Raw genomic sequence first — 23,653 nt, forward strand, 5'->3', positions numbered from 1 at the left:
TTTGGATATAAATTCTGTACAGTTCTTGTATGCTAATAGAAGTGGGTTGAGACGCCATCTGCGAGGTGAGTGTGTGGGGCATAGTGACTTTAGCTCCAAGATAAGAAGTGCATGGTCGGAAATAAGAATAGCATCGTATCTGCAAGATTCAATCTTAGGCAAGAAATTATTATCTATAAAGAAATAATCAATTCTTGAGTAGCAGTGATGTACTGGTGAGTAGAAAGAATATGTTCTTGAGTTTGGGTTTAAAAACCTCCAGGGGTGTGATAAGTTGTGATCAGTTATAAACTTTGTAATTATCTTTGCAGTGTTAGATGTCGTCCCCCCTGTGATAGAAGTCCTATCTAAGAGTGGATTTAAAACACAATTAAAGTCCCTAGCCATTATAATTTTATGAGTGTTCACCTTGGGAATGGATGCAAATAAATTTTGTATAAATTTCTTATCATCGACATTAGGTGCATAAGCATTTATCAAAATCATTTTACAGTTAGATAAGTTGCCCATGACCATCACATATCTCCCTTCAGGATCCAATACTACATCTGATGCTACAAATGAGACGGTTCTATGTATGAGAATTCCCACACCTCTAGTTTTCTTTGCAAAGCTAGAATAGAGCATTGGGCCAGTCCAGTCCTTTTGCAGCCGGAACTGATCCTTGCTTAGTAAGTGGGTCTCCTGTAAAAATACAGTTTTAGCATTTAAGTCTTTTAGGTGAGAGAATACTTTCTTTCTCTTTAATTCGTGATTCAGGCCTTTAACATTCCAGCTCACAAAGTTAACTGTCCCATCATGGAGACATTGATTCTGAATTTTTGATGTCATTTTATAGTCTTAACTGGAAGTGAGACAGCTTTAACCTTAATTTCCTATTTCTCCAAGAGTTATTGCCATGCATCCTATTATTACATCGGTAGTTATAATTATAAGGATTAAAAGGATAGATTAGATATAGATATAGCCTGCTCTCTTTCTCTCCCCCCATTAACTCCCCACCCTCCCATTTTGCCTCCCCATGTGAGGCTGGACCCCACTTCATGCAGTCCTGGTCCTCTGACATACCCAGAGACGGAGCACATCCAAAGCAAAACAAGCCCCCACGCAGTGGCGTTTTAGGATTAAAAAACAGAGATATCTATTGCCAATATAGTCTAAATACTATATGCCTAAAATATAATCATTAACAAACTATGAACTTAAAATATAATCTTCAGCAATCTTAAACTATTAAGATAATAAACACAGATAATAAACCTGTGGAATAGTGTTAGAAAGTGGTCCAGAATAAGCATAGTAAGTCTTAATGCAATAATAAAAATAACAATAAACCAAGGGTATGATGTTAAACAGTTGGTCTCGCCTGTTGCAAGAGATGGACATCTGAAGCGGAGCTCCGCTAGCAGCGGTGTTATTTTTCATATTATCTTCTTATTATCCTGAGATATCCTGTATTTATTCAACCTGAGGGTACTACTACAGTATATGCAAGCATATATAAATATGGCCAACAAGAAAGGTGTTCAGAAAGAAACGAAAACTAAAGCTACATCCAAGCTCAGGCTGACAAGTCCAAGTTCAAGCTGAAGGTAAGGCCTTTCAGAGAATGACCTGGATCAGATGGGTGAAAGCCCAGACTACTCAGGACCATGGTCTGCTACATCGTCTCCGGCTGAGAGTGAAATGGGGAGCGAATGTACGAGTACGAGTGATGCAGGTCATGATAGCTCACCGATTGGAGAAGATCATCTGAAACTGGAAAAGGCCTTGCAGTCCACACTTTCAACTATCCACGTGAGCCGGGAACACCGGCTGTAATAGAGTCCACCGCCTCACCTATGGTGCGCGAAAGCAGAAATGATCTGTCTGAACTGAAGGTGATGATCTCTGAGCTCAAGCAAGCTCTAACAGAGCTCAAGCAAGAGATAAAGAAAGAGATAAGGAAAAGCGAGAAAGCAAGTGAAAAGGCAAATGATAAGCTGTGACAGGAGCTGCAGCAGGATAAAACACAACAACATTTATTTATATAGCACATTTTCATACAAACAGTAGCTCAAAGTGCTTTACACAATGAAGAATAGAAAAATAAGACACAGTAAGAAAATAAAATAAGTCAACATTAATTAACATAGAATAAGATACGGTCCAATGGCCAGGGTGGACAGAAAAAACAAAAAAAAACTACAGACGGCTGGAGAAAAAAATAAAATCTATAGGGATTCCAGACCATTAGACTGCCCAGTCCCCTCTGGGCATTCTACCTAACATAAATGAAACAGTCCTCTTTGGATTTAGGGTTCTCAGGGAAGGACTTGAAGATGATGGTCACGTAGACTTCTGCCTTTTAATCCATCCATCATTGTTGGAGCATCATGGTGCTTTAAGTAGGTGGAGGTGGCGCAGGGCACCACCACAAAGAAACCGGAAAAAGAAACAGAAGAGAGAGTAGGGGTCAGTATGGATTTTAGAGCCACCATGAATAGTTATTATGATGAATTGAACATACAGAGTATCAGGATTAAGTTAAATTGAAGTTATAAAAAGGCCATGTTAAAGTAATGTGTTTTCAGCAGTGTTTAAAAGTGCTCTACTGTATTAGCCTGGCAAATTCCTATTGGCAGGCTATTCCAGATTTTAGGTGCATAGCAGCAGAAGGCCGCCTCACCACTTCTTTTAAGTTTTGTTCTTGGAATTCTAAGGAGACACTCATTTGAGGATCTGAGGTTACGATTTGGAATATAGGGTGTCAGACATTCCGATATATAAGATGGGGCGAGATTATTTAAGGCTTTATAAACCATAAGCAGAATTTTAAAATCAATCCTGAATGACACAGGTAACCAGTGTAGTGACATCAAAACTGGAGAGATGTGCTCGGATTTTCTTTTCCTAGTTAGAATTCTAGCAGCTGCATTCTGCACTAGTTGCAAACGATTTATGTCTTTTTTGGGTAGACCTGAGAGGAGTGCGTTACAGTAATCTAGTCGACTGAAAACAAACGCGTGAACTAATTACTCAACATCTTTCAGTGATACAAAAGGTCTAACTTTATCTATGTTTCTTAAGTGAAAAAATGCTGTCCTAGTGATCTGATTAATTTGCGATTTAAAATTCAGATTACAGTCAACAATTACCCCTAAACTTTTTACCTCCATCTTGACTTTTAATCCTAATGTATCCAGTTTATTTCTAATAGCCTCATTGTATCCATTATTGCCAATCACTAAGATTTCAGTTTTCTCTTTATTTAACTTGAGAAAGTTACTATTCATCCATTCTGAGATACAAGTCAGACATTGTGCTAGTGAATCAAGAGAATCGCGGTCATCAGGTGCTATTGATAAATACAGCTGTGTGTCATCAGCATAGCTGTGGTAGCTCACGTTATGCCCTGAGATAATCTGACCTAACAGAAGCATTTAGATTGAGAAGAGCAGCAGACCCAGGATAGAGCCTTGTGGAACACCGTATTGGATATCATGTGTCTTTTAGTTGTAATTACCACAATTAACAAAGAATTTTCTTCCTTTCAGGTAGGATTCAAACCAATCTAAGACACTGCCAGAGAGGCCCATCCATTGACTAAGGCGATTTCTAAGAATATTATGATCAATGGTGTCAAATGCAGCACTCAGATCTAAGAGGATGAGAACAGATAAATGGCCTCTATCTGCATTCACTTTAACGAGTGCAGTTTCTGTGCTGTGATTTGTTCTAAAACCCGACTGAAATTTATCAAGAATAGCATGTTTATTTAGGTGGTCATTTAACTGCATAATGACTGCCTTCTCCAGAACTTTACTTAAGAAAGGCAGGTTAGAGATGGGTCTAAAATTTTCAAGAGCCGAGGGGTCGAACTTATGTTTCTTAAGTAGGGGTTTAACTACAGCAGTCTTAAGACAGTCTGGGAAGACCCCTGTAATAAAGATAATAAAGACTTGGAGAAACGCATTGTGGTACCTGGCCGGGACTCCCAGGAGGACCTCCTCCAGACCACACGGTGGCATCCGCCCTGGTTATGTTGGGGGCCTCGGGTAAAAGGCTTGGAAGCCCAGCCCTGTTGGGACCCGTGGCCACTGCCAGGTGGTGCCGCAGTGCCTGAATATCCCGGGAGCCCAGCACTTCCGCCACACCAGGAAGTGCTGGGGGGAAAACGACAGGGGACACCCGGATGGCTTCCGGGTGCGCAGCCGGCGCTCCCTCACTTCCTGGGGCGTGGCTACGGAGGAATACCGGGAAGCAGCTGGAGCCCATCCAGGTTCCTACTCCAGTCATCGGCAGAAGTTGGGTGGAAGAGGACGGAGCTGGAGGGAGGACTAGAGGCGGTCAGGAGAAAGGCAGTGGAACTGTGTGTCCTGGACTTTGGGGGAATCGGTGCCTGAGGCAATGGGGTTGAAAGGTGCACGTGAAATTGTAAATAGTTGTAAATAAACAGTGTGTTGGGTGAAACAACGATGTCCGTCTGTGTGTGTGTTGGGTGAAACAACGATGTCCGTCTGTGTGTGTCCGGGCCAGCGTCCACAGCATATATATTCGCTTTGATGCAGTCTTTAAAGATATGCTGGGTCAAATTGAAGAGCACATTCAGGAAACCACGTCTAAACTGAGCACACTTGCTGATCAACTGGAGGATGTCAAGGAGACATTCATGACTTGGATTGAAACAGCTGAAAATCTAACTGCCAGTGCTGAAGGAAAAGCAACAGCTGCTAACTCTGAATGCAAAAAACTCGGAGACAGACTTGCTGCTTTGGAAGATGGAAGCAGAAGGAATGATATTAGAATCGAAGGTCTACCTGAGAATCGAGAAAGTCCAAACCCAGTGAAATTCACAGCTGAACTATTTTCTTAAATAATTGGAGAGGACTTTAGAGCAGATTCTGAGATAGCAGCGGCTTATCGTGTACGCGGATCAAATACCGTTAGACCTAGGTCTTTTATTATTCGCTTCGAGAGATTATTATTTAAGATAGAGGTGATGGCACTCCTCAGACACAAGCAAAAATTATATATGAAAATAACCACATCCGTATCTTCCCTGATTTATCTCCCGCAACAGCTACTAAAAGTGCAGCTTTCTACAACATTAAACAGCGGTTATGGCAAGCCAATATCAAATACAGCCTCTTGTATCCTGCCAAACTAAAGGTGGAATTGCAAGGTCAATTCTATGTCTTCGCCACCAGGGAAAAAACAGAAAAGGAATTAAGAAAGCTGATCCCTACACTATTCTGAAACACAATAGTGAGTCATAGCCTGTCATGACATGGCAAGGATATATAGCATACTGTCTTATCTATTTGTAAAGATACGGGTATTATAATTATACATCCTCTTTATTACTTGGACGCTATGATTTAATTACATTTATAGACGTTTCTGCTTATTTTTTTATTTATTTTTTCTATACCTTAAAGAAACTGCATTCTAAAGTGAATAATTTTTTGTCACTTTTTAAAAATAATTAACCTCCTCTTGCCTTTTACAACAGAGGTGAAAAGTACCGAAGTTTCAACATGAAAATCAAAGCAATGAAACTTACCATACACATGCATACATGGTTATACCTTTGTCTGTTAACTTCATGTGCAGTCAAAACAGTGTAATTCATAAGACTGATTTAATGAAAATTGGTAAGATGGACGTTTTATAAACTGATAGCTCTGCCTTTACACAAATTCCAAAATTTAATTTCCTGCTGCTATCCTCGACAATAGTTGTGATGCCTGTTTTTGTTGTGATTACTGTTTTTTTCCCTAATAACTGTGTGTAGTTTTATCTCTAGAAGAACAAGGCTTTGTATTTGCCAGTTTCCCTTATGTGCTTCTGGAATTACAAGTGTAGTTACTAAAAAAGTAGTTGAAGGTATACTCCACCTTAAAATTATATTTTTTTATGTTACATAAGTAAAGGCAGGACTCCATGAATAAGGGGGAGAAGTGGATCTTCAATTCAAATGCAGCGTATCATGCAAAGGCGTCTTTCCTGTTTATTTTGTATGCCGAGTCTCCAGAAGTAAATATTGATAATATTTTAGGAACAAAATGCATATATATGAATGGGTAGCAGACACATGGATTATGTGTCATGAATTACATGAGAATTTTGGTTATTTTTCCGTGAACATTTTTCACATTATTTCCTGTTCACCTTTATGTTCTATTACATCAAAAACTGTTTTTTCTCTATCATCATGAAAACATGACATTAAATTTTTTCTCGGCCACTACTATAAAGTACATGGTGTAAGTAACATATAAAAAAATATCCTTTTTGGGTTGGGTACTCCTTTAAGGTCTGGTCAAAATGATAGCAAATCATGATGACATTTGTAGGCTTTGCCACTATGGTCTATGACCCCCTCTAAAAATTTCTTAGTTATGTTTAGACTTTGTTTTATGTTTCTGACAGCTTTAGCTTTGTCTTAACATCAGGTTTAAGGAATCTTTGGAGGATTTCTTTTCTGTGAGGTGACCTTTATGTCTTGTTTTGTTAGTTTTGCTTTAAATTTAAACGTTCTGTTTCTGTTTGAAAACTCTTATCCATCCAGAAAGCTTGTGTCTACTGAGTTTATTTCTTGCTGTACATTAAGAATGGGCACATGAAAGAACAGAATAATTTTCCTATTCTGAGACACAGGCTGACAACATAAGGCCTGCCTTGCAAGTGACCTTATATTAGGTACAACTCATACTTTCCAGTAGACCACACTTTTCATTACAATTTCATTACATTTCATTACACAGAGTCAAAGTTAGTTTTAAAAGTTAGACAGTCTCTGTTTATGTGCTTTACAAAAAATATCATCCACAAGATGACCTTTAGGCTGTATACTATTGATTTTTGTGATTAGTGGGCAAAAGCATGAGTAATTTTGCTGGCTAACTCACAGTTCACAACAATTAAAATTAGTTATTTATGTATTTTTCTATACCCATTTAATGTACTCATAGACTCATGGGATACAGGATCCTATCCAGTTGGCATCAGGCAGAAAGAAGGAATTGGCACTGGAAAGGATACAAGACATGCTCATCCAAATATCTACAATCTAAGGTGCAAAATTTGGCAGATCCTTTAGGTAGTGTGGAGATCTGAAGTCCCAAGTTAACCAGTTTGGAACCCTGAAAGCCTAAAAATTAAATGGGGGTCTCTAAAATGTTAGCATAAATGGTATTATAAATCACTCAGTGCTCTTTACTATTACTGTCACGTCCTCCCAGTTTTAGACAAAAGAATGTTTCAACACTATCACTTATTTAACAGTTTGAATTCAGGGTAGCCTAGGCACTCATTCTATTCAGTCTTTTATTCATTTATTTTAAAACTGCAAATCTCTCTATTATCAAGAGATGTAACCACGCCCAGGACAGGAAATAAAGGACAAGTATTGTTTTACAAATGTTTTAAAGTAAAAGTGAAAATAATGCATATGTAACAATTCCCATGAAAATAACTCTCTCTTTAAATTGTATATCCAGTAAGCCAAACCCGGGGGTGGGCGAGCGAAGCGAGCAGGGTTTGGAGCCCCTAGTAGGAATAAAAACAGTAGATTTTGTGGTATTAGAATAATAATTTGCATAATTTGTCAACTTGTGATTTCAAAGTTGTTTTGAGTCTTTATTGTTTAACAAACAAAAGAACTTTCATTTCACGCTTGCTGTGGATATTTCAGGTATAGTGCATTTATCTTACATTAATATAAATAGTATGGTGACTCTGACTTTTGAGAAACCTGCAGGTGAGTATTTGCAGGTGTGAGCCAAACCACGGGTGCTGTAGCTGAATAAAAAGAGTTGCACTGAACACCTCTTTAGGCTTAAGTGGCAAGGAATGAGAAGATGGATGTTAGGGTCTTTGGTGTTGTTTTAATTTTCTAATTGTTATTTCCAAATGATCCTAAAATCATATATACCTTTTGGGGGTTTTCAAACTCCTAAATATGAATTTCTTGTTTATTTTTGGATATTCCAATTGATTAAAGAGTCATCAGATTTTTTGGACTGTTTTGTCCATCAATGTCCTCAGAGATCACAACCTTCAGGTACAACACAATAGGATAAAATGTCATCCATCAATTCACGTTTTTATCTGAGTTGTGGATTCAAAACCATATTTCAGATCATTCTTTCTAAAAGTTTCTCAGTCTTAACATTACCAATTTCTGACTTTTGTTTTAGGTTTTGACCAAGATTCTTGTTTCTTATTTTGGATTTAATGCTAATGTTTTTAATATCATGGTTTTGCCTTTTTTACTGCTAATCAATGTATTCCTCCATCTTCTTCTTCTTCTTCTTCTTATGGCTGCTTCCATTAAGGGTTGCCACAGCGGATCATCTTCTTCCATATCTTTCTTTCCTCTGCATCTTGTTCTGTTACATCCATCACCTGCATGTCCTCTCTCGCCACATCCATAAACCGTCTCTTAGGCCTTCCACTTTTTCTCTTCCCTGGCAGCTCTATCCTTAGCATCCTTCTCCCAATATACTCAGCATCTCTCCTCTGCACATGTCCAAACCAATGCAATCTCGTCTCTCTGACTTTGTCTCCCAACCGTCCAACTTGAGCTGACCCTCTAATGTACTCATTTCTAATCATATCCATCCTTGTTACACCCAATGCAAATCTTAGCATCTTTAATTCTGCCACCTCCAGGTCTGTCTCCTGCTTTCTGGTCAGTGCCACCGTCTCCAACCCATATAACATAGCTGATCTCACTACCGTCCTGTAGACCTTTCCTTTCACTCTTGCTGATATCTGTCTGTCACAAATCACTCCTGACACTCTTCTCCACCCATTCCACCCTCCCTGCACTCTCTTTGTCACCTCTCTTCCACAATCCCCATTTCTGTGTACTGTTGATCCCAAGTATTTAAACTCATCCACCTTCGCCAACTCTACTTCTTGCATCCTCACCATTGCACTGACCTCCCTCTCATTTACATACATGTATTCTGTCTTGTTCCTACTGACCTTGATTCCTCTCCTCTCTAGAGCATATCTCCACCTCTCCAGGGTCTCGCCAACCTGCTCCCTACTATCATTACAGATCATAATGTCATCAGCAAACATCGTAGTCCACAGGAACTCCTGTCTAATCTCGTCTGTCAACCTGTCCATCACCATTGCAAATAAGAAAGGGCTCAGAGCCGATCCCTGATGTAATCCCACCTCCACCTTGAATGCATCCATCACTCCTACCACAGATCTCACCATGGTCACACTTCCCTTGTACATATCCTTTACAACTCTTACGTACTTCTCTGCCACTCCTGACTTCCTCATACAATACCACAACTCCTCTCACCACACTTTGCTTGTTCTGATAAGCCGACTTTGTTAAGACAGGTGAAGTGGAATATTTGAACATAGTGTTATTATTATAATGATGTATCAGTTAATTATATAACAAAACGTAAGTGATTTTATATTACTACAGTTTAGTATGGAGTATTTGTTGTTACTGTAGTGTTTATTGGGACTGAAAGTGAAAGAAAAGTTTAACATTGTTAATTATAACAAATCCATTTCAATTAAATGTCAATGCCCCCTCATAAATTCAGATTCCCTCCAATAGGTTTTACTTAGTGCCAGTGCTGTTGGGAAAGAACTTGGCATTATATTGGAATTAGTGAATAATTAAAATAAAATAATTAAACAATGATTGATCAAGTGGGATTTATTTGTTTCCTTGCTAAGTATGCACCATGGCAAAGCATTACAAACATTAAGTCCAATGCGTAACAACACACTGGTTGTTTTTGGATAATGTGTATTATATTAACTAGCAAAATACCCGCGTTTCGCAGCGGAGAAGTAGTGTGTTAAAGAAGTTATGAAAAAGAAAAGGAAACATTTTAAAAATAACGTAACATGATTGTCAATGTAATTGTTTTGTCACTGTTATGAGTGTTGCTGTCATATATATATATATATATATATATACACACACAGACACACACACATATAAACATATTTACATATACACATACAGTACAGGCCAAAAGTTTGGACACACCTACTCATTCAATGTGTTTTCATGACCATTTACATTGGTAGATTCACACTGAAGGCATCAAAACTATGAATGAACACATGTGGAGTTATGTACTTAACACAAAAAGGTGAAATAACTGAAAACTTTATATTCTAGTTTCTTCAAAATAGCCACCCTTTGCTCTGATTACTGCTTTGCACACACTTGGCATTCTCTCGATGAGCTTCAACAGGTAGTCACCTGAAATGGTTTTATAAAAATGTTGGCTATGTTGGCTTTGGCCTGTACTGTATCTATATATATATATATACTTATACACATCTACATATATATACAGTACATATATATACACATATCAACATATATACTGTATACACATACATACATACACACACACATATACATATATACATATATATATACACATACACATATATATATATACACATATACATATATATATATATATATATACATATCTACATATATATATATATATACACATACATATATACATATATATATATACTAGCAAAATACCAGCAGCGAGCGGAGAAGTAGTGTGTTAAAGAAGCAATGAAAAGAAAAGGAAACATTTTGAAAATAACGTAACATGATTGTCAATGTAATTGTTTTGTCACTGTTGTGAGTGATGAGTGTTGTTGTCATATATATATATATATATATATATATATACACACATATATATACATGTATATATATTTATTTATTTACACACACACACAAACATATATATATACATATCTATACATATACACATATATACATACACATATATATATCTACATATATACACATACATATGCATACACACATACATACATACACACAAATACATATATATACATATACATACATATCTACATATATACACACACAGCTATTTCGTATCAGTGCAATACGCTGTTTGTTAAAACGGATGACACCCGCTCTTACGTGCAAGTCTGCGTGGATATTATGAACTATCGTATTTGTTCAAGTTCTATTTAAATTTTAAATAGAAGGAATTTTTATTTAGTCGACAGAAATATCTTTGGTAGGAATGGTAAAACAGACAGGAATATTATTCCTGAATAAATCAACTCAAACCTTAAACAACTTATAATATTTTGCTCTCCATAAAAATATATCCTGTCTAAATTATACAAGTTAGAAATAAAGTAAACATTAAAAGAACAAACATTCAAATTTCTTTACTCTTATGTAATTTTATATAAAAAATAAACTTAGATTTTAAATATCCCAAAAGATTTTGCTCTCCATAAAAATATATCCTGTCAAAATTATACAAATTCAAATATGAACATGCTGCATAACAAAACCTGGAAATATAAATAAAATGTGTTCCTTTCAGCAATAACAAATCAAATCATTCAGTTGTCTTTGCTCATATGTCATTTTAGAGCTGGACGCCTGGCATCTTTTTTTGGCAACAAGTTCATTTCTGTTTGGTGTGAGGTTCTGTGTTGTGGAGATTCTCAGGATGGATTGCAGGTGCTCATCAGTGAGGCGACTCCTGTGTGCTGTTTTGTTAGTCTTTATCACTGAGAAGAGCTTCTCACACAGATATGTGCTACCAAACATGCACAAGGTTCGAGCCGCATGTAGACGGACTTTTTGTTCTTCAAAGTCACCAAAGCGCCGTGCAAACTCAGTGCGCTCAGTTTATCAGCAAAGTGCGATTTGGGAACACCGTAGTGACGACTTGGTTTAACATTACTTGGCAACAGGGAAAGTGGGGCAAGTGGTTGTGTCTCCCATAAAAGCAGCTCAATTGAAATCACTTTGTGATTGTGCACGGTAAAACGTCCGCTGAAGTGTCAGATTCTTATTTAATTCTTCTGCTTTCTGTATCTTCTGCATTGCATTCAGGTCTTTCAGGTTACCCTGATGTTTTGTTATAATGCCGTCTTAGATGAAATTCTGTAATTACAGCCACATTAGCTCCACAAATGAGACACACGGGTTCAGTAAACATATACTCAGCCTCCCATCGGTTTTAAAGGCTCTATTTTCAGAATCAACTTTTCTCTTCAGCATCGTGTGAGCTAGCCGCAATAACTTGCAGCATCATAAGGTAGACTTGATTAACGCGGTAATTGTTCGGCAAGGCAGCTGAAGCGCTGCATTATGGGATCTGTAGTTTATTGTGTTACCAGCGCTTCATATACCGGGCATTAATAACAATAATACAGTATATAAAATGATCTCGGGCGGATATAATTACGCCGGGCGGATGTGGCCCTGCCCTTGAGTTTGACACATATGGACTAAATAGAACTTGAAAAGATATATTTTTTCAAATGTGATCGCGCAATTCAGATAGAGTTGACGCACTACAGCCTGCATCCTCCCTCGCCTTACTTTTTACCGTTCATCTAATGAATACACTGAGTATGGCTTTACCAAAACAATCATTGATGGCGAATAAAGTATCCATTATTCGAGTATGTAGATCGGGTTATATATATATACATATATATATACCCAGTATCGCAGCGAGAAGTAGTGTGTTAAAAAGCTAGAAAAGAAAAGGGAACATTTTAAAAATAGCGTAACATGACTGTCAATATACAGTATTTGTTTTGTGAGTGTTACTGAGTGTTGCTGTCATCAAGGATTTGATTATCATTATTTCTTTCAATCAGGTTCGTATTTGTAGGATGTGTTGTGTTCAAGTTACATTCCGTGTTTGTCAATCGTTGTAAAGATGACAGGTTTCATTCATCGATTCGTTTCTTACTGCATCAATAAACAGCTCGTCTTCTTCTTTATCTGAGACCTGACACACTGCATGCACGGGTTTTTACACTGTCTTCCTTTAGCGGGACATTGACTTTTTCCAACGTGTGCTTTGTTTCGCAGTAGTTGGATTTATGAATATGCTTGTATGTATGAGGCGCTTCATATTTTTGCTGCCTTTTCAATTGTGTAATTCGGTTTTGTTCAGCTCTTTGGAACTGTTGCTTTTATCTGTGCACTGCGTCAGTTCCGTGAGCCGCTCGGTGTACATGCATCGAAGGTTCCCAGCTGTGCTGGTGCCATCTCCTGCTATGTCCATGGCTGTATTTAATGTTACCTTAGTCCTGGCACTTAAAACTCTCTCGCAGTTTAAGCTGAGTTTGTGTCAAACACCACCCTGACCATCTCATCTTCCTCTCCATAAGCACAGTCCTTCACCCGTGAATATTTACCCGTGGCAGTTTGCTATTGGATTGCCGCTGACGGACGGCCTTATATGGGCAGGCACTAAATTACAAACGCCAGCGCAGCCTGTCTATGAACTTAATTTAAAGTGTAGGTTTACATGTGCTTTGTTTCAGTAGCAGAACTCATGAATATGGTTGTATATGTCACTTTCGCTTCTTATTGTTTAGCTGCCTTCTCAATTATATAATGCATGTTTTCTTCAGCGCTTTTTGAGGTCTTCCTGGTTTTCTATGTACTGCGTGATTACGTGGGAGGCGTGATGATGTCACGAAACTCCGCCCCGGCGTTGAAGCTCATCTCCATTACAGTAAATGGAGAAAACTGCTTCCAGTTATGACCATTACGCGTAGAATTTCGATATAAAACCTGCCCAACTTTTGTAAGGAATGAACCTGCCAAATTTCAGCCTTCCACCCACACGGGAAGTTGGAGAATTAGTGATGAGTCAGTGAGTGAGTGAGTGAGTGAGTGAGGGCTTTGCCTTTTATTAGTATAGATATATATATATATATATATATATATATATATATATATATATATACTGTATATAGCAAAATCAGCCGCCGCAGCAACGAAGAACTGCTTTTAAATTTTTATTAAGAAGAAAAGAAAACCTTTTTAAACTGAGGGAAAATATACCAATAACTATCTGTTAAGGATCTCTTTGTTTAGCATTTTGTCAGTTCAGCACTCCGGTTGTAATATGACCAAGTGTGCACTGAGATTACTTTTGAGAATGCAACGTATAGTTGTCCAGGAGAAAAGCAATGTTGCCTCAAATCAATGGCAACTTTTTGTAGGGTCTGTCCCTGGGACTTATTAATTGTCATCGCGAAGCGAGCCTTACTGGAAATTTGAGGCATTTGAATTGAAATGGGAGATCAGAGGGTATAACGGTGATGCCAGGAATACATTCAGAGTGTGGTGCTCTGCTGTTTTTTTTGTGTAGCTGCCTTCACACAGCTTCTCCGCTGCTTTATAAACGAACGCCATATAAAGCCGTCGTTTCTCCTTGCTTCGCGGTTCTGTAATGTTTTATTGTTCATTTATTACGATTGTTATAGTTATTGTGTAGCTGTTCGAGACTTACTTTACTGTTCAGGTACCCATTTCCTTTATTTAATCAGCGGCTTGTCCGCTATTTTTTGTTCATTTATTATGATTATAGATATTTATTGATTACCTTTTTTAGCTGACTGCCTGCTCATATACAAGTAAGGTGCTCTGCTGGTTTTTTGTGAACAGGCCTTTACAAAGCTTCTCCGCTGTTTTATTAACGAACGACATATAAAGCCATCCTGTTTCCTTGCTTTGCCAAGGAAGCTGCCTTTTTATTTAATCCACGGGTTCTCCGCTGTTTTATTGTTCATCTATTATGATTATTATAGTTCTCTTTATATATCACGTTGTCAGTTCAGCACTCTGATTGTAATATGACGAAGCTGCGCAAGCTCACTCTTGAGAATGCAACGTATAGTTGTCCAGCAGAAAAGCAATCTTGCCTGAAATCAATGGCAACCTTTTGTAGGGTCTGTCCCTGAGACTTATTACTTCTCATCGCAAAGCAGAGCCTTACTGGAAATTGGAGGCATCTGAATAGAAATGGGAGATCATACATTGAGTGTGGAGAAACTCTAGAGACAGCATGTGTATTAACTTGTGGATTTTTCTGTGAGTATTTGGTGGCAGTGTGACGAAGTTGCTTCCGCAAGACCACGTTAGCTGTGGAGCTCAGCTCAGAGCATATTCTTTTCCTACCTTGTCCATTGTGTAATGCGTTTTTTGAACAGGTTTGATGCATGGAAGTAATCACTCGTACTGCGTTCAGTCAGTTCACGTGAGCTGCTCTCTTGTGTGATGTTGCGATGTCCACGGCTTTATTTAATGTTAGCTAAGACCCGGCACTTAAAAGTTTCTCGCTACAGCAATTTTAACTCCGTTACAAAATGATCCAAAGTCTCGTTTATACCTCGTGTCTTCTCATTAAACTTGTATCTCGCGAATAAAGTATTCGTCGTTTTTCTTCAGCGCTCTTTGGGAGTTCTTCCTTCTTTTCTACATACTGCGTTCACAGTCAGTTCACGTGATTACATGGGAGATGTGATGATGTGACACGCAGCTCTGCCCCCCACGACCATCGAGCTAAAGTCCATTACAGTATATGGAAAAAAATAGGTTCCAGTTATGACCACTACACATAGAATTTCGAAAATGAAACCTGCCCAACTTTTGTAAGTAAGCTGTAAGGAATGAGCCTGCCAAATTTCAGCCTTCTACCTACAAGGGAAGTTGGAGAATTAGTGATGAGTGAGTGAGTGAGGGCTTTGTCTTTTATTAGTATAGATATAAATATATTTGATAAAACAAAACACTAGACCTCAAAGATGCTAAGACATAATTCAGAATCCTTCCTTCTACCCATATATCCATTTTCAAAACCAGTTAATTCAAACAACACAGCAGGTTAATATGCCAGCGGCTACTAACACATGTTTTGCTAAGATTCTCTAGTAATAGGTAGCTATTTACTAAGGCAGCTTGTGAACCTGTCACTTTGGGCTGACATGTGCCACCAAATGGTTTGGGCCCCACATGCAACCAGCAGAACACTGTTTTCAGTCTGGAACATACATGAAGTCCACCAGTCTGATAGATGTCCATAAGGTGACTTAATACATTATGCATTTCTCCCTGCTCAGTATTACGATGGCCATTGCCTGGCCCTTTAAAATGTGACCTAGGGTTTAGGAATGTACAAAGACCCCTGGGACTTGAAGGAGTAGTTCTATGAAGACATCTCCAGGAGTTCCAGACGGTGCTCTTGACCTTGTAAGGGGCTTCAGAGATGACAATGGATGCAAATCCTAGCTGAGGCTTGATAGCTCTTTAATGTTGTATGCTCATTGAGCTTACAGTATGGTAGACAGAACCGAGTAATATAGTGCATTATGCAAAAATAAGGTTACAAAAGGTGTTTTAAGAACTGATGGATGCATGTGTTACTTATTGATGGGCAAGTAGATTAGCCATGGTAACAGACAGACAGAAGTTCAAAAATGCTGAGGTAGGCCCAGAGAAGCTGCATGTGTTTATCAGTACTTTCTTGTACTTTATGTTCATTTTTTTCTTTTATCCTTTATTTTGTTAATAAAGACATCCTTTTTTATAACTGCAGCTTCGTTGCCATTTATTTTTTCTTTTGGAAGTTGCTTAAGGACACCTGTTTCATTCACAAAACTCAGTTTTCTACCCCATATTAAGTTAGTAATAAAGGATTTATTTCTTCTAGAAATTTTATTTTGCAAGCAAAGAAAAGTGTCACATGGTAATTAAAAACAAGGATTTAATGAGTAGTATGATTCGTGAAAACTACATATGTGCTGTTGCTGTCTCTTTGCTGTTAATATAATGCCTTCCACTGGAAGCATGTACAATACTGATGGTGAGGTTATATAAAATAAAAATGAAACTGTAGAAAATGTCTATATTGTAAAGTGAAAAATCTTTTTAATATAAATGATATTTTATTTGTGTGTGCGTGGTGTGTGTGTTTGTGCGTGCCCTGTCTGGGGTTTGTTTCCTGCCTTGCGCCCTGTGTTGGCTGGGATTGGCTCCAGCAGACCCCCGTGACTCTGTAGTTAGGATATAGCGGGTTGGATGATGGATGGATGGATGGAGAATAAAGTGTTGTAAAGAAATCATGAAAGTATTGGTTTCACAGAAAATTATTTTTATTTTTATTGACTAAAATTGGATGAGTTTTTTCTTTAAAAGCATTTTTTCTTTAATGTATTTTGTATCATAATAGGTTTTGATTTCTTCCATTAATAAGTATTATTTGTAATATGCAGCATGATTACATTATGCAATATATTTATTCAAGAAGGAAAATGTAATATTTTAACAAGCCTCCATATAAGCATGTCACATGCAAATAAGAATTTCACTATGTTACATGCACTTGACAATGTTACTATAAGTTCTACTACATTAAAAAGTACTATGAAAGCTCTAATGCGATTGCTTGCTTTGTATTGTCTGTGTACAACCTCCCTGATAAATGACCAAAGATCCTGAAAGCTCCTTGTGCCTGGATGAGTACCAGGTAGCAGTGATGGTAGAAGTGGGAGTAAGCAGTGTGGCACTGGTTAAAGGCTGCCATATCTGTAAAAAATGTGAAGACAACTGATAGGTGGTTAAGAGTGGTGTCCATCCCTGCTTCTGTCACTCGCACAATTCAAAAAAAGTAAGAGTAAGTGTGTTTAGAATCTAGCAACATTGCTGCACTTAAACCTATAAATAAGTCCTCACATCAAAACTTCTAAAATAATATTAAAGGCTGAGAAGCTCTGCATATATTTTAAAACATATAGCTGATTTTTTCAGTTGATAAAAAGATTAGACATTTTCAAAGCCCCTTGTAGTGTAATTTAAACGTATTTAAAATGCAATGCATTTGCCATATTCTTATCTAAATTATTCTTTTTTCAGGGTGATAATTCATATGTAAAGGATCGATGGTGTGTTTTTGATGGATTCATGGTGTTTTGCTTGTGGGTCTCACTAGTCTTACAGGTAACTACACAGATGCATTTTCTAAATTCTTCCTTTTTTATTCATCTGTTTCTTATGTGATTGTTTTTTCTCTCAGAAATGTCTTTTTCAAAATAAACTCTGATTTTTATTTTAGGTATTTGAAATAGCTGAAATAGTAGATCAAATGTCACCATGGGGAATGCTGCGAATCCCAAGGGCACTTATAATGATTCGTGCTTTTCGGATTTACTTTCGATTTGAACTTCCTCGAACAAGAATAACAAACATTTTAAAGTAAGTGTCTTGAGATCACAAATACAGAGGCTTCAATGAAATTGTTATTAAGTACAGTTTTTGATTGTAACTATTAAACTCCATTGTATTCATGTAGGTTTAAATCAATGCTTTTAAGTGATATTATTTCTAATGATAGAACTTTTCTGAGGTTTAAAGCTTCATTAGTGGAAGTTTTGTGAACCAAACTGCACTTTATCAATATTTTGTCAATATAATCCTAACAGATTCTAAACCTATTCTAAAGCTCTTTACAATAAGATAACAGTGACCTGCTAAGGCTATTCAGTGCAGAAGAGGAGTGGCACACTAATTTGGCATTTTTTAGGACGAATAAACCATTAATTAATTTATGTTTAAACCTATTGTATCCAATTATATTCTTGTAGAGGAGTGATTTTTGTGTGATTGTACTCAAATAGTTTTTAAATCTGAAAATTATGCTCATTAGATAAACATGATTAATTTCCAGAAATAGTTGTTGCATACAGTTTTTTATTTAGGAATTCATGAAAGGCTATGCCTACTAATAAGCTGGGGTGAATATATATATATATATATTCACTTTAAGTGAATTAAGTCACTTAATTCTTTAAATGAAGTCACTTTTCTACATAGTCACTTTCATCTGCGATGGACTTTTCCCAGCGCCGTACCAGCTTTTTAATGACCAATTACTACTCCTCCCATACTGCTCAAAAAAATTAAAGGAAAACTTTTAATTCAGAGTATAACATTAAGTCAGTGAAACTTCTGGGATATTGATGTGGTCAGTTAAGTAGCAGAAGGGGTTGTTACTCAGTTTCAGCTGCTGTGGTGTTAATGAAATTAACAACAGATGCACTAGAGGGCAACAATGAGATGACGCCCAAAACAGGAATGGTTTAACAGGTGGAGGACACTGACATTTTTCCTTCCTCGTCTTTTCTGAATTGTTTTTCACTAACTTGGCATTTGGCTACAGTCAGTGTCACTACTGGTGGCTTGAGGCGATACCTGGACCCTACAGAGGTTACACAGGAAGCTGTGGAGAACGTTATGCTGTCTGTAACATTGTTCAGCATAACTGGTTTGGTGGTGGGTCAGTGATGGTCTGGGGAGGTACATCCATGGAGGGACACACACACCTCTACAGGCCAGACAACTGCACATTGACTGCTATTAGGTATTGGGATGAAATCCTTGGACTCATTGTCAGACCCTATGCTGGTGCAGTGGGTCCTGGGTTCCTGCTGCTGCATGACAATGCCCAGCTTTTTGTGGCGAGAGTATGCAGGCAGTTCCTGGAGGTTGAAGGAATTGAAACCATTGACTGGCCCCCATGCCACCAGGTTGTATCTCAGACTGTTCAGGAGCTCAGTGATTCCCTAGTCCAGATCTGGGAAGAGATTCCCCAGGACACCATCCGTCGTCTCATTAGGAGCATGCACCGATGTTGTCAGGCATGCATACAAAAATGTGGGGGCCATACAAACTACTGAGTACTATTTTGAGTTGCTGCAATGAAATTTTGGTAAATGGACTAGCCTGCCGCATCATCTTTTACAGCTGGAGATCCACAAAGGGAGAAAATGAATCATGTATCATAAAGTAGTTTTTATTTTTGAACTTTCAGCCCCTGCCAAATGATGAAGGAAATAAACTTCCTTTTTTTCTCTCGGACTTTTCTCAATAAACTTCTATAAGTTGCAAAAAAGTCTAAGCAAATTAACTGTGAAAATAATAATTTAGAAAATCTAAAGTAGATTAAATAGAGTAAATACTTTTTAACAATGCTATATTTGATATTGTAAGTAAAGTTAAAAAAAATGAATACATTTGATTCCTTTAAACAATCTATTTCATTATTCTTCTTTGTAGGCGTTCTGGGGAGCAAATTTGGAGTGTCTCCATATTCCTCCTTTTTTTTCTACTGCTATATGGAATTTTAGGAGTTCAAATGTTTGGAACATTTACTTACCACTGTGTGACAAATGACACACAACCTGGGTAAGTGGAATATTTATTAGTTCACTAACATGACTTTGGTTTGAAACATGTGGAGTACAACCTACCCCCATGCTGTAAAGAGTGGAACAGAATTATTGTTTCTTTTATTTTCATTTTTGAATTTTCTTTTTCAGTTTTTTGTTTGGTTTTCAGATTTTGATTGCTTAATTTGTGTTTAAAAGAGTTCTGGTCAAAATGTTTTGGAACATGTCCCACATCAAACATTCTAACAGAGATGCAGTATGTACAGCTAATCAGCAGCTCTACTCGGGGTATGCTAAACTGAAGTAGTGAGTGTTCAGCTGAGATTTGAAAGCTGAAACTGAAAGGGTACACCTTATAGTAGCAGGCAGACCATTCCACAGCTTTAGGTGCCCTGTAAATTAAAGCTCAATCTCCCACTGTTATTTTGTTAATCCTTGGAATCATAAGCATCTTGACATCTGAATGTGCTTTCTGGTTTGTAAGTAATGATAAGTTCAGATAAGTAAGCAGGGCCTTGGCCATTTAAGGCTTTATATGTTAAAAGTAGTATTTTGAAATCTGCTCTACCCTTAACCGGTAGCCAGTGTAAGGACTTAAGAACTGGAGGTATGTGTTTGTATTTTCTTTTTATTGCAATACTTTTTGTAGCAGTATTTTGAATTAACGGACAGCTGAATAAGGAACTATTTGATAATCCAGTGAGCACCACATTGTAGCAGTCAATCCTACTATAAATAAATGCATCAATTAATTTCTCAGTATCCTGCATATTTAATAAATGCCTTAATTTTCCAACATTCTTAAGATGGAAAAAATATGTTTTGGATAGTTTTGTAATGTGCACTTTAAATGACATGCTAGTGAGAAACATAATGCCTAGATTGTGGGCTGATTCAATAAAACTAATGGTGATTCTAACTAAGTTAAATAATGACAAAATATTGACTCTTTAATAATTTTGACATTATTTAATGTCATTATATTGACATTATTTAACTGAGTTGTCACAGCTAGGTCAATTATTATTTTCTCTCCATCAATGTCATGGGATTGCATGATGTTCAGAGATAAATACATTTATTCATTTGATTGCTTTACTTAGGTCTCTTAGAAATACCTGCACATGTATAAAAATAATGTATCCCTTCCACAACCTATTCTAATTAGCTACTCTAAGTGTGTGCTAAAGCCAAGAATGGAGTGCACTAACATGCATCTTATTTGTTGCATATGCTAAGAGTGTGGAGGGAGACTGGTGATATACTTTATTAAACCCTGAGGGGAAATTGTCTCTTTGCAAAAAGTATGGGGGTCAGAGTGCAAGGATAACCATTGTACAGCACCCCTGGAACAATTTTCAGATTAAGGGCCCTGCTCAAGGGCCCATTGCAGCAGAAATTCTTCTGGCAGTAAGAGCACAATTCTTCATAAAAGAAAACAGAAAGATATAAGACAAATTGAAATGTGGAAACAGTTAATTGATTACTGCTTGGTACTTTTCTCAGAATGCAATACCCAGTTTTTGGGAAGCAAACTGAAAGCCCCACTCGATAAAAGACATAATACTGTACAAGAATTGTTCTCTGGTTCAGCCCTGAAACACCTCTGTGCTTGCACAGCTTTTATTCCATCCACATTCACAATCTGCCCATTATTTTTTACATTTAATTGGCTTCATTTTTTATTGAGTTAACCTTTTATAATCTCTTATAAACATTTCAGAATTTGTTAGAGTATTTTTGCCAAAATAAAACACCAACCTTTTCCCTTTTCTTTTAAAATAATTAATTATTTTTAATAGAGTTTTCCCCCTTTGTTGCAACTAAATGTTGAAAACATTGAATGCTCAGGGGGCAATTGCTTCATCCACTGGTGTGGTCAATAGTGAGAAACGTTCTTTAATCAGCAGACAAGTGAAAAAGGTAGTGCTGTAATGTTCCCCTTTAGCATTCAATGTTGTTTACAACACTCTCTGCACTGCTTATTGTTTAGCAGCATCATTTTGATACAATAAAAGGAGAAAATGGTACATTAAAAAGAAAACAGCAAAAGAAATGTAAGAATTTATGTTATAGCAAAATAATACAAATATTTTTAACTTGTTAGAAATATATCTTGGCCATATTACTATACAATGAGATCAACTACAAGTAAGAATAACACACTGATTTTGAAATAGGTTGGAATAAAAACCTACAGCTATGCGTACCCCCAGGACTGAACTTGAAAACCACTGCTATACATGAATTGAATTTGGTTTGCTTCAACTTGTAAACTGCTGTGTAATTATAGTAATTTATGCTAAAGTAGATGCATCATACTGTCTGTTCTCCCTGAAACCATGTGTTGACAAGTGATAAATTTGTTCCTGGGTGAGTTTTCTGAAAACAATGAATCTCAGAGATTAAAGAAAAACTTTTTAATGTATGTAACATGCAAGCTACTTTTTAATGAATTTTTCAAAAAACACTTTATAAGTGAGAATAAGTGAGTACTAATTTATTAATCTCTTGAAGTTGCCTTGGAAAAAACAGCATCATTAGATCAGAAAGTTATTGATGTATATCACTTAAATATAGTGTAATTTCTCTTTGGTTTTGGAGAAGGGGTGCATCTGATAAAGCACTAAAAAGACTTATGTCTACAATTGTGTAACTTACATTGTCAGACCTATGCTGCCTTCATTCTCTGATCAACCTACTGCAATAGAGAGTGGAACTTTTGTAGATGTTAGGGAATGGATATGTCAGGGTGAGGAGAATTATGGCAGATAAATCTTTCAAATGAACCTAATAACTGCCAATCAAAAGCTAAAATTGCAGGGGTCTCCCTTGTTACTTCATGTACTAGGGTGCTTAAAGCAAACCAGAGCTCCAGCTTCCAGTCTGACCAGTCCTGATGGTGGTCTCTGATGATATTAGTCTTGAGGGTCCAGTTCACTTGTTCATTGTGATGGCTTGACTGTGCTATGCAGCAGTGTCTCTATGCATAACTCCTCATTTCTTGTGCTAGCAAATCTGTAAACTACTGTACAACCTCCCATCTATGATTATATTCTTTGGCACACCCATAGGATTAAGATCTCATCATGTTAGCACAATCCTCAGAGCTGTGACTTTATCAAGTAGGGCCAGCTCTACTTATTTGGTGTAGAAACCAATAATCACTAGCATAACTTTTCTGTCCTTACTGTAGGGAAATAGTCTTATAAGATCCATACCAACTTGTTCCCCTGGTGTTGTGGATGTGACATGTTGTTGTTTTACAGTAAAAACTCCAGGCAGGATCTTGTTGCCATATGTCTCATCCTGCGATGTAGGACTAGACATCTTTGTGTACTGTCAGCTACCATATCACCTTGAGGATCTTAAAAGAGTTTTTTTTTTTTTATTTTAGCCAAGATAGCAACTCATCATGCTATAATACTGTAGGAACTGGAGCACATATAGCTTGGGTACTACTGACTGATACTGGTAGCTTCACTTTTTAACTGGCAAGCAACATGTAATGCTCCCTGAAGTTCTTTATGATGTCTGCAACAAGACCTCTCCCTAGAGCCTTGCCCTAACCCCGTGCATGCAGGACTGATGAACAGAGCCTGTACATTGTTCTTCATTT

General features: G+C 37.3%; 1 protein-coding gene across 1 annotated transcript in view; it reads left to right on the forward strand.

Annotated features, from left to right (window-relative positions):
- Positions 1-23,653, forward strand: part of nalcn (sodium leak channel, non-selective) — an 828,408-nt gene that overhangs the window by 148,985 nt on the left and 655,770 nt on the right. The window contains exons 5-7 of the mRNA XM_039744792.1: positions 17,723-17,806; positions 17,922-18,061; positions 19,922-20,050. Of these exons, the coding sequence (XP_039600726.1) occupies positions 17,723-17,806; positions 17,922-18,061; positions 19,922-20,050 (353 nt within the window). The remainder of the gene's footprint in view (positions 1-17,722; positions 17,807-17,921; positions 18,062-19,921; positions 20,051-23,653) is intronic.

The sequence above is a fragment of the Polypterus senegalus genome, chromosome 2 (assembly GCF_016835505.1).
Source record: "Polypterus senegalus isolate Bchr_013 chromosome 2, ASM1683550v1, whole genome shotgun sequence".
NCBI classification, from domain to species: domain Eukaryota; kingdom Metazoa; phylum Chordata; class Cladistia; order Polypteriformes; family Polypteridae; genus Polypterus; species Polypterus senegalus.